Here is an 11,872-nt window from a genome sequence, read left to right as displayed (position 1 = left end):
AGGATGACAGATAATCCATTTAAAAGTTCTCCACATGGTCATAGTGAGTGACCAGTAAATCATTACCTTTTGTTCACTCAGCAGATAAAAACCTGGCTAGCCAGCTTGATGATATTCTCTTCCTCTCCAGAATGGTGGGGGTGTCTTAGGTTCTACAGTATATATACACACGAGGAAGATCTCCCTTTTCTGAAAACACCTTCATTGTATGAGTATTCTGGAGTTTAGTGGTGCTGAAATACCTCGCAAGGCAAAATCTGGTGGATAAGTAGATACTATGGTTGTAATTTTAAGTAGTAATATAAGTGCTGAGCATATTTAAATCTCATCATATCAAGGAAGGCAATTCTCAGGACTTGCAAGCTCCCTTAACAACTATATATTAAAAAGACAGTCAAACTCAGTGTTTCCTAAGGCACAAATAAAGTCAGGGTACATTCCTTTGTAAAAATGCAAAACAATAAATATAAATGTTAAAATGCAAAGCATTTGTGGAATGGTTAGATTCTTCTTGACCAATTTCCCACGTAGGGACAGCAATTTAATCATTTAGACAAATCTACCGTACTTTAAATTAGAAAGCCATACGAGGCCTGGAGCAAGATAAACAGGTCCATAAATTAGAGAGAGTTGCTAGAAGGAGACCCCATAGCAATCTCCCTTAACTGCGATTACCAGCTGGGTTTTGCAAAGAATGCAAATTTATCTGTGAAACCTAGTGTGTCTCTAGGCTAATACCCTGTATTTTGGTCTGGGACTCTGGAATGATAATACTCCTGCTTGTAATTACCTTTGCTAAGCCTAAGAACCCTGGGAAAGCCAATTTCATGTGACGTTTGTGACGTTTTTTCTTCTCAAGATTTGGCATGGACATGTCTTTGTTTGCCTGTTTACGGTGAAAGTGAATTTCCAAGCCTGTGGACTTGGAATCTCTGGCTGCTACCCTGAATTTCCACATTTCCTCGCTTTCCAGACTTCTTAGCCTACCGGGCAGCCTGGTAGCTACCTGCGTGGTAAAGCAGGGCCTCTCCGGGCAGGTAAACCTGCCCGGTGATTCCGCCCCTCAGGGGCGTGGCCGTACTATTTCCTGGAGCCATCTCCCAGGGTGGTTCCACTTTGCATTTGCACTCAACTACTTTGCTGCCTCCTCTGCAGCTGCCAGACCTGCTTCTGCTGCTGCTCAGGTAACGCTTGTCTCTAGGCAGAGGTGGCTGATAAAAGGCTCCGACGTGTGCTTGCCTGCCTGCTTTCTTACCCCTTTCTTTCACGATCTTTCGCTGTTTGTTCCTTAGGGAGAGCATCTGGAGAGGACCTTGCTGACCACTGACAAGATGATGAGCTCAAGCTATTGGAGTGAGACGAGCAGCAGCAGTTGTGGGACTCAGCAGGCCCCAGAGGGGCTGCAGTACCAACCCCAGAATTACCACTGTTACCATCAGTCAAGCCCAGCCAAGCAGCCTCCAGAAAAAAATGTAGTTTATGAGCGAGTGAGGACCTACAGTGGGCCCATGAACAAGGTGGTTCAGGCCTTGGACCCCATCGGCTCACGAGAAGTGCTCTCCCCTCTCAAAACTGCCTCCTCCTACCAAAATTTGGTTTGGAGCGACCGTTCCCAGGTACCACAAAGACAGCTATGCCAGAAGAGTAGCGAGGGGAAATCTTGAACCTCATTTCCTTTGTTTCCTGCTTCTCTGCCTCTGTTCTACAGGATCTCATCTTTTGGATCGCAGCTATTTAGGCAACGTATGGTCACTCAAATTCTATCCTTTGGCTGTTCTTTCATTTACTAGGGCCTGTAGCCTTTTGTTTACCAGTTCCGATGATTTGCATAATCTAACTAGAGCATAGGATGACTTCATTTTTTGTTGGATTATTTGATTGGAATATCTGATTTGAAGTATTCTTTTGCTCCCACCGCAAAGCAATCCTCAACTTGAATAGTCATTAAAAAAAATTTTTTTGGGGGGTAGGGTAGGTGATTTGGTTTATTTTAATGGAGGTCCTGGGGATTGCACCCGGGACCTCGTGCATGCTAAGCATGCGCTCTACCACTGAGCTATGCGCTCCACCTTGAATATAGTCATTTTTATAAAATAAATTCCCACTTGTTCACTTCATATAGCAAAAGTTAAACAGGCTTTTTTTTTTTTTATCAAATATGGTGGTGCAGGGATTTGGCATGTATGGAGTGATGAGCAATTATTTGTGTTTAGCTGCCTTGGGATAAGCGACAGGCACAAATGTCTGAATTGTCTTATGTGTTTCATCTTCTGAAAAGGATACATGGGCTCTTGTATAGCCAGGGTGGATAATTTATGAATATTTGTAGAAGGAGTATTGAAAGAGTGGATATAAGACTGAGGAAGGCAAGTTGTAAGCAACTGTTACATGAAAGTTAAAAATATTGGAGGTCTAAGCCACCGTTTAAAATGAGATACATTTATTTTTAAAGGTGTTATTTTAGCATCAGTATCTGTGCTAATAGTCTTGCCAATGTATGTGAAAGAACATGTAAGACAATATCAGATTAACAGTTCCGTCTGTTTTCATCTTTAACGCTTTTACATTAAATTTGTGTGTCTTTGAGCTTTCACAGAAACTTCTATCCTATCTGAAATTATATTTCAAGATACAAGTTGTACTGTCAAGGGCTCAAAAAGCAACTAGCGGGATGATATTATCCTACATTGCATTATTATGCTGATCTGGAATAAGATGGATTATTTTCCCAAAAACCACAATTTAAAGTAGGATATGAAGCAACCTTTCTAAAATGCATGATAAAACTATTTTTAAAAGAATTTTTGAAAGAGATAGGTTACTCAACAACTACAAAGGTCATAATTTTACTCTTTTATTTCACTCCTAGCCTAATTTGAGGGGGAAAAAAATACAAAGAAAAAAAAAAAAACCAGCACTGACTTTCAGTAATTTCCTAGTTGAGAAAACTCCACCTGTATTGAAGTCAAAGGGAAGAAAAATAAAAGGTTAAAACTACTAGTTTGTGATCCCAATAATGCAAATATACATTCCAATATTCAGTATTAGGATGTTAATGAACAGCAGAGTGGGTGTCACCCATGTTCCTGAGTAGCCCCAAAACAATGCGAAAGTTGAAAACAACAGTTACCATTATCATAGGAATGCTAAAATCACCCTATCTGACAGAATTATTTAAATACATTAACCTCTTTTCTTATCAAACTTGCTAGTAAAAGAAAGATAAACAGATCAAAATTTAAAAACTGAAATTTGGCAAATTATAAATATTGACCATGGAACAATTTTTAGGATCACACTTTATGGTGTACTCCCTTATTTCAACTTTCCTTTTTAATAGTCCTGGGACCAAGCTGGTTGAGTTTTTTAAAAGACTTTATTTCTACCTGATATTTGCTAAAGTGATCCTTCCAAGAGTAGTTCCACCTTGAATCATATCTCCCCATAGGGGAGTTTATAAAGAAACTTTGGGACAGAAAGTATGGCCACAGAAACTGGGATAAGAGATTGGAATGGAAGGTGTTGTGAAGTTAATCATAATTGGAAAGAAAGAAAAGTAAGGACTGGGTGAGGATGAAGGAAGTGAGATTCTAGATCTGTGATAAGAGAGAAAAATAAGAGTCTTTGAGGGAGAGGGTATACCTCAGTGGTAAGAGTACATGCCTGGCATGTACAAGGTCCTGGTTTCAATCCCCAGTACCTCTGTTTAAAAAAATAAACAAATAAACCTCAAATTACTTCTCCCTCTTAATTTTTTCTTTAAAAAGCCTTTCTTTTTTTTTTTTCCAAAAAAAGAATCTTCATTCCCTTAGTGAAACAAGAAGAGCGAACATTTGACTATAAAATTTCAAACTGAGTTATGTATCAAAGGGCATTCATAAATCCACTGAAAGATAATTTGGCAAGAAAGCTTTTAGATAGCTGCCACAAAGAATGTGACTAGGAAACTATTATTTTATTTCCTTTTTCCCTGTTTACTGGGAGGATGGCATTGTATAGAGTAGGACTTCAAATTTATCTGAAATTACCTTCATGCTAACTAAATGGATAAGATATGTCAGCGGCTTTATTATATACCATACCAGGCACAGGCAAGCAGTAGATATGACTTGAAACCCTTTTTGTTTGTTTGTTTGTTTTATGTTTTAAAATTCTCTCCTTCAATAGGCCATGTTTCCACGCATTTTGAGTTGTTATATAACAATTACTCTGATGCTAGAGTTTGTGACCATGGCAGCTAGGAAAATAGTTATAATAATCAATTTTTGGTTACATGAATTCAATTAAACTTTTATTTCAATTGTTTTTTAGCATTTTGGTGCTAAGATGGCAGTTAGAGAATTCATAATTCTTAAAAAAAAATAGGATTGCCGGTAGTAAAATATGTTCCCTTTAGAAACTGAAATTGATGCTACTCAGCTTTGCTTCCTGAATCTTAATTTTAGCTTATGTGGTAGACATTTTAGATTTAATCAAATGCTTTTTGCAGCATTTTAATATTTTCTATTTCTGGCTTTTTGTGCTTTCTTGCATTAAAATGGTGTTTATAGACAAACATATTTAAAAATTCTTCAGATATAATGTTGCTTTGTTTCTTGCCTACAATTGATTAGATACATTTTATGACTCTTGGTTATTATTTTGTCTGATTGATTCAGGGTTTCTCAGAAAAAACTGAATGTAGAAACCAGTTGCTGAGGAAATTGTCTAAATTGATGGTAGAATGAAAATGACTAGGCTTATCCATATGAACAGGAAAAAGCAAAAGCAGGTGTAATCAAGGTCATGGGTGCATTTTAGAACTGAATGTGGTCTTGTAAATAAATGGAGTTCTAGAAACTACATAAAAAAGAAAACACAAACCTTATAGCTCAACCTCTTAAAAGGCCTAACTATTAAACAACCATCACTAACTCAAAATGAACTACTGCCTTAATTCAACAGCATTGCTGTGAATACACATTGGACATGTATATTTTCCTTTCCATTAATTTTAGCTGTTTATGAAGTTCAAGCTATTTTTCCATGTATATAGAAGAGCTCTGTTGTGTGAGAGAGAACTTGATCAAAATAAAATATTTTCAATACCAGCCATTCTTTGAGCACATATTTATTAAGTGCCTATTATGTAGGAGGCACCATGATTATCCGGATAAATACCATTTGCTTATTGAGGGAGAGTCCACATTGAGGACAGATATATAAGACCTGGTCTATAGATGTCCTATATGCCTAGATATCATTTTAAAATATAATTTTGTGCTTTAGCCATCAATATTTTATCGAATAAAACAAGTTATGGTGCAAGAAGGGACCTCTTAGAGTATGTGTTATGTGGGTTACCGGTCTTTTAAATTTGAAACTTCCAACCAAATTTAACTCCAGAAAGCAGCCCAGGGGAGAACATGAATTTATGAATGGCCTCTCCTCTCAATAATTATTCAGCTTGGGCTTTTCTTTGTTTACATGATTTTTTTTCCTTTTTCTTTGGTTACAAAGATCATGGATTGCTCCCTTACTGTGCCAGGATTTCTATACACTATCAGAAAATTTTCCTGTTCTATGGAATGGGTGTGTTGCTTTGATAAATTGTTATTCAAAGGCGTGGTCACTAAAGTGAATGATTGTTCAGGGAAGTAGGTTGCCTGCAAAAGGAATGAGGTCATAGGATAAAGAGGCCAGAGGTTTCAGCTTTGGTCATCCCTCTTGTGCTTGCAATTAAATGAAGCTATAGAAATTGAGTGCAGTTAATTGCCGGGTGAAAATGCCCTTGCCTATTGTCTCTTGTTTAAGGGAGGGCTGATAGTTGCCGAGCCTGTTTTCAGTCAGTGGCACCCGCAAGCTATCATTGTGTGTGTGTGTGTGTGAGTGTGTGTGAAGGTCAGGTTGGGGATTGGGGGCAGGTGTGGCGGGCAAGGGCAAGGGAGGTGAACTTTTCCTTTAACTGTTGTGATCCAAATTTTTTTCTCTTGACAATTCTTGGTAAAACAACTGCAAAGTCTTGGATTTGCCATGCTCTTAAACCCCATTTCAAAGTGAAACATTTTCTAAACAAGTATATTTGAGCTTCACACCAACAGCTATCTTAATAGCCATCTTTTTAAAAATTTTATTTTTTTGGAGGGAGGAATTGGATTTACTTATTTATTTGCTTTTAGAAGAGATACTGGGGCTTGAACCCAGGACGTTGTTATGCTAAGCATGCGCCTTACCACTTGAGCTATACCCTCCCACCATACCCTCCCCGCCATAGCCATTCTTTTTTGACGTACATTGGAGCATATGTACTTCTTGTTTTTAAAGACAAAAAGCATACATTGCGAAGTGACTATCTACTTTTTCTCTCCTAGTTTCCTTCAAGAAAAGAAGAGAAAGCATCTAGGAATGGGTCTCTTAAATGAGGGATTTTCACTGGAGGGAAGGGACGAGGGGAAGGAGTTCTATTGCTATTACATTCTATTGCTTTCTTTACATGAGAACAGAGTCACAGACTTTATCCTAAATTAAGAAAGTGTTTGTTTCCTCCAAAGAGAGATCATTATAATTTACATGTTTCTTTCTGTACAAAGTTCAGAACAGCATCTCAACAATAACCTAAGGCAGGTGTTTAACCATGTTACTGACATTGAAAGGTTCTAACAAAAACATCTCCCATTCTATTCAGAGAATTCATTCAAATGGCAGTTTGCCTTGGCAAATTCTGTCAGCATGAATGTCAGGTGGTTTTTAAAGATACTGCCTCTTTTGAAACTGTTCAGCCTAGACTGTTCCTAAGTCACTATTAATACTTTCAGTGATTCTCATAGTCATTAAAACTGACAGGAGCATCTACAAGGCTCCCATGGTTTTCCTTCTCAGAACATTATATTATTTATTCATTTTTAAGTAAAGTTTTAAAATTCAAAGTAGACAACATGAAAGAGTTTCACATTCATTTCAACAAGCTTCCAAATATTTAGAGAACAAAGTCCTGTACTATGTATGTAATCTTTTCTGTTACCTAATTCTCACTTCCAGCAATCTCGGTTTCTCTCCTGTATGTATTGCACCAAAGTCTTGAACTCTTTGACCAGGCCTATCAATAGGAAAATGAAAGCCAATAGGTATTGACTGAAGATGTTCATTATTTTTAGAGTCTAGAGACCAATCACAGAGAACATTGTGTGGAGAAAATGTCCGTACAAATGAATCTATGTGTAATATCTTGACAGAGCTACAAATAATAAATGTGCAATGATGAGGTAGACTTTGGGAGAACTGAACTATAAAACAGCCTAGTGTAGTGGCTAAGAGTGTAGGCTTAGGTTTTAAACTTCTTGGGTTTAACTCCTGGTTCAGGGACTTGCTAGCTCTATGCCTCACTTGCCTCATCTGTAAAACGGGGCAATGATAACACATAAACATCTAACTCATAGGATTGTTGTTAGAGTCAAATGCAATAATAAATGGTGGAAAACACGCAGCACAGTGCCTGACATATATAGTCAATGTTACCGGTGTATTACCTGGAATAAATGACTTCTCAGGACCTCAGTGTCCTCATTTGTAAAGTGGGAACAATAAAATCTTCAGGGTTTGTAGTGAGTATTTTTTTACACTTTTTTAGGGGGAGGATGAGAGGTAATTTGGTTTATTTATTTATTTAATGGAGGTGCTGGGGATTGAACCTAGGGCCTCATGCATGCTAGGCATGCACTCTACCACTGAGCTACACCCTCCCCAACCCTGTAGTGAGTATTGAATAGGGTAACACGTGCAGGTGTCCAGCACAATGTTTGGCTGAGAGTTAGCACTGAATAATTCTTTCCATTTGTATTATTGATTTATAAAAATATAGCCAACAATAGCTGCTAACCACACAAAATAAGATAATAAACTAAATGAATAGACTCTAAAGCAAGACGTCCTTTGACACTGGAAAGATTAGGTAAACATATATGCTTGCAAGGCTTATTAGGGCTATACTAGCTAAGAATGACTAATGAGGAAAAGCATTAAAGCAATTTTCTAAAACTGATGGTGTATGATCAAAAGACTGGAAGAGAAGGAATTTATTTATAGTGTTTACTGGTATAAATATCCTTTAGAAATAGTAATTTGGAAGTTTCCATGCTCTTAGCATCTTTGAACTTGAACTTCAATATTTGAAATGGAGTTTTTTTTTTTTTAAATGTGTGCTTTCTTTCCTTTTTCCTTTTAAAAATGTGGTGACACTGAGCATTAAAGCTTACTTGCAGTCTACCTCTTACCTAATGCTTCTAGAGCTGCATGTCCAATAGGGTAGCATGTGGCTATTTACATCTACAATTAAATTAATTAAAATCAAATAAAACTAATTATTCAGTTCCTCAGTCTTGATAGCCATGTTTTAAGTGTGCAATAGCCACATGTGGCTAGTGGCTACTCTACTATACAGAGGCAGAACATTTCCACCATTGCAGAGAGTTCTACTGGAGAACTCAGATCTATACATTCAAGATCTATATGGTCAGGCTACTCATTTAAATACAGAAATACTTCTAAGGTCCTCACATTCAAAGAAATTCATGGTGGTGCAAGTGTGGTGATCAACGCGCTGCCAATTTACACGATCAGCTATAATAGACACATAGGAATGAAACAAAAAATGAAGCCACAAACTCTTAAAGTGTAAGTTTAGAATGACTCAGTAGGAGAATTAAAGCCATAAACCTTTAAGAAAAGAGCTGAATGAAAGATTTTTACTTATGTATGCACACACAGTCATCCTTTGCTATTTGAGGGGAATTGGTACTTGGATCACCCCCACCAAATAAAAATCCAAGGATGCTCAAGTATCTTATATAAAATAGCCTAGTATTTGTGTATAACCTATGCATATCCTTCTGTGTATTTTAAATCTTTAGATTATTTATAATACCTAGTACAATGTGAATGCTGTTGTAAATACAATGTGAATATTCTATAAATAGCTGCCGGATTGTGCCAAACTCAAGTTTTGCTTTTTTGAAACTTTCCAGATTTTAATTCTTTTCTAATATTTTCAGTCCTCCATTGGATGAATCTGCAGATGCAGAACCTGTGAATCTGGAGGGCTGACTCTATCCTTCTATGTATGTAATTTCCCAAAAACCTCTCTTTTTGGAAGAGCAAATGGTTAAAAAGAGGCAAAAGATGCAAAAATACTCTTCCCTCCAATCAAAATGCATTGTCCTTTTTTGGGGGCACCTGATCTGGGTTTCATAGCCTCTCTGGAACTGCCTATCTCCCTTAGCCTACTGAATTAATTTTAAACTTTAGTAAGTAAAGTTCAAACATCATTCCCAGTTTTACAGAGGAGGTAACCAAGGCACAAGGGTGTCATGTGACTTGCTCAAGTCTATACAGCTAGTATGTGGTAGACCTGGGATTTAAATCCAAGCAGACAGGGTAGGGGGTAGGGGCTATAACTCAAGTGGTAGAGCTCATGCATAACATGCACTAAATCCTGAGTTCAATCCCTAGTACACCTCCATTAAAAAAACAAACTCAAAAAAGAAATGAATAAATCCAAGCAGTCTAGTTTCAGGTCTATGCTTGTAACCACCATGCTATACTGAATATCCCTGCTCTACATATTTGATGCTTATCTATGTTCCACAGTCTCTGTTATCTGATTGCTGTTTATACCTCATGATCATTTTCTTGTATGTGCTCCCACTATGAACCACCAAAACTCTTTTGGGACACAAGTCAGGGCATAAATTAATAATGTAAATGAACATTTCAATGCTTTTAAAATAAAATGTTATTTACCAAGAAGGCAGATATATTTTGTTGCTGTTCAGAATTCTTTTTTCAGTATTTCTCTCATAAACTTTATTGATTGTTTTGTATCAAAACATACAAAGCTTCAGCACTGGGTAACAAGTTGATTAATTATTAGTTATCGAAAGACTCATCAATGCTTTGGGAGAACTTTGATAGAAATATTAGGAAGAAATAGCATTGGTTTGTACCTTTCTGTGAAATTAATGATCTCAGCAATAAAATGGCATTTGATTGGTAATTTAGAACCTTTTCAAAAACTTTGATAATCGGGTTCCAAAGTTATATTTAAACTCCTCGACTTGATGATGTTAAAGCGCCTCTTTAGGACAGTTCTACCCTGTCCATACTGTCTTATCTGCCACTACTCACATCCTCCCACCTTGTGTTCCAAACACACTGTACTGCTCTCCATTTCTTGAACAAACAGCATTTTGCCTCCTTCTCACCCCTTCCTTTGTTCATTCCATTTCCCGCTCTGGCAACATTCACCCTTCCTTTCTATGTTTGCTGGAATTTTATCTGTCCCTCAAAATCCATCTGGAAAGCCATCTTGAAGACATCCTCTCCAACCCTGAATCTTCCTGCTCTCTCCTCAATGTAGGATTCTACTCTCACTTGCATCCCAGATGTGGTCTCCTTTTAAAGCTTGTATCACTTTTTGTTATGTAACTAAGTAACCTATGTATAATACTGAGTAGTATGTTATTTCTGTGGTTCTTATTTTCCACCACCATGGACTGTACATTTGTTGATGGTTGAAATTTTTAAAAAAATCAAAACTCAAAGCCAATCAAAATTAGTGTTTTGGGGGAATAGAATGGAACTTCAAATCCTCTCTCTCTTCCCTCCCCTCTCCTCATTCCCCTTTGTGATTATGGCTAGCAAAAATGCCTGAATGTGGCTGTCACCAGTCACTTTTATAAAGATATATGACTAGGACTGTTTAGTGGGTTTCACTCCTTTATGCCCTCTCTTTGAACTGACAATGGAAAGTAGGATGCAAATTCCTTCTTTCAAACAGTGAACAACATATAAAATAAATGTAAGAAAGCTATTTAATAAGTCAGTTTTTACTCTAGTTCTTGGGTCTAAGCATCTGGATTTGACTTGTTTATCTTTGATTAATACTTCTTTTTCTTACAGACAAATATTTGTCCTTACTTATGGCAAATGTTGTTAAAGAGTTAATGATTCTCATCTGTCATCAGATCATTTCCCTGGGATCTTGTTGATACTTCCTTTAACAAAATTAGTTTAAAGCTGCTAAATAGTCTGCTTTTAGAGACATTCCCTCTACCTCCCCTGCTACTGAAATTCTGTTTAGGTGGTGTTTTTATTTATTGACTCTTAGTCAATTGCCCAGTAATTGGTTTAGCATATCAGTTATATGCCCTGAGATTCTCTCATAAAAACTATTACTGCTGTTCAGTACTTATCCACATATCAAAATACATTTAGAACTCTCCAAGGAAAGATTTTTATCCTCAAACATAGTGTTTACCCATTTCTTTTTAACACAGACTTCAGGTTGGATGTATAGATTCCTGAATAAAATTATTTAAAAATCTTTACAAATCTAATTACAGCTAAGAATACGTTCTCTGGAAACGTTGCTTAAATGACCTACAAACACCTCAGATCTCTCTTCTGCCACAAAAGCCTCCAATGACACTCAGTGTCTGTAAATTTCTTAGTCTGACTTTCAAAGCCCTCCATTACCTGGCTCCCAGAGACCTTGCTGCCTGGAACTCCCCTTCTAGTGTTCTCTGTTTCAGCCAAAATATAAACTGTTCTTTAAATATAAACCCCCATTTTCCACAGCTATGTCTTTTCACATGTTGCTCTTACACTTGAAATGCTCCTATCCCCCATCCTCACCAATCCTGAGATGCTGAAATTATACTCATTTTTCAGGCAACTTTCCTCAAGTGTAACCTTGTGATGAAATCTTAAATTGTCCCAGGCAGTAGTTATCTTAGGCTTCGAAATTCTCAGAGTAAGTTCCTTATAGCTCTCATGATACTACACTTTACTGTTATTCACATTAATAGTTTTTACCCCCAACTGATTATAATCTTTGTGA

At 37.1% G+C, this 11,872-nt stretch overlaps 1 protein-coding gene across 2 annotated transcripts in view; it reads left to right on the top strand.

Moving 5' to 3' along the window:
- Positions 1-1,065: 1,065 nt before the first annotated feature.
- Positions 1,066-11,872, top strand: part of POF1B (POF1B actin binding protein) — a 72,206-nt gene continuing 61,399 nt past the window's right edge. For both annotated transcript variants that reach the window (XM_045512659.2, XM_010949738.3), the window contains exons 1-2: positions 1,066-1,184; positions 1,293-1,616. In XM_045512659.2, the coding sequence (XP_045368615.1) occupies positions 1,332-1,616 (285 nt within the window). In that variant the 5' untranslated portion in view covers positions 1,066-1,184; positions 1,293-1,331. The remainder of the gene's footprint in view (positions 1,185-1,292; positions 1,617-11,872) is intronic.

The sequence above is a fragment of the Camelus bactrianus genome, chromosome X (genome assembly GCF_048773025.1).
Source record: "Camelus bactrianus isolate YW-2024 breed Bactrian camel chromosome X, ASM4877302v1, whole genome shotgun sequence".
Classification (NCBI taxonomy): Eukaryota; Metazoa; Chordata; class Mammalia; order Artiodactyla; family Camelidae; genus Camelus; species Camelus bactrianus.
This window is presented reverse-complemented; position numbering and strand designations above follow the sequence as displayed.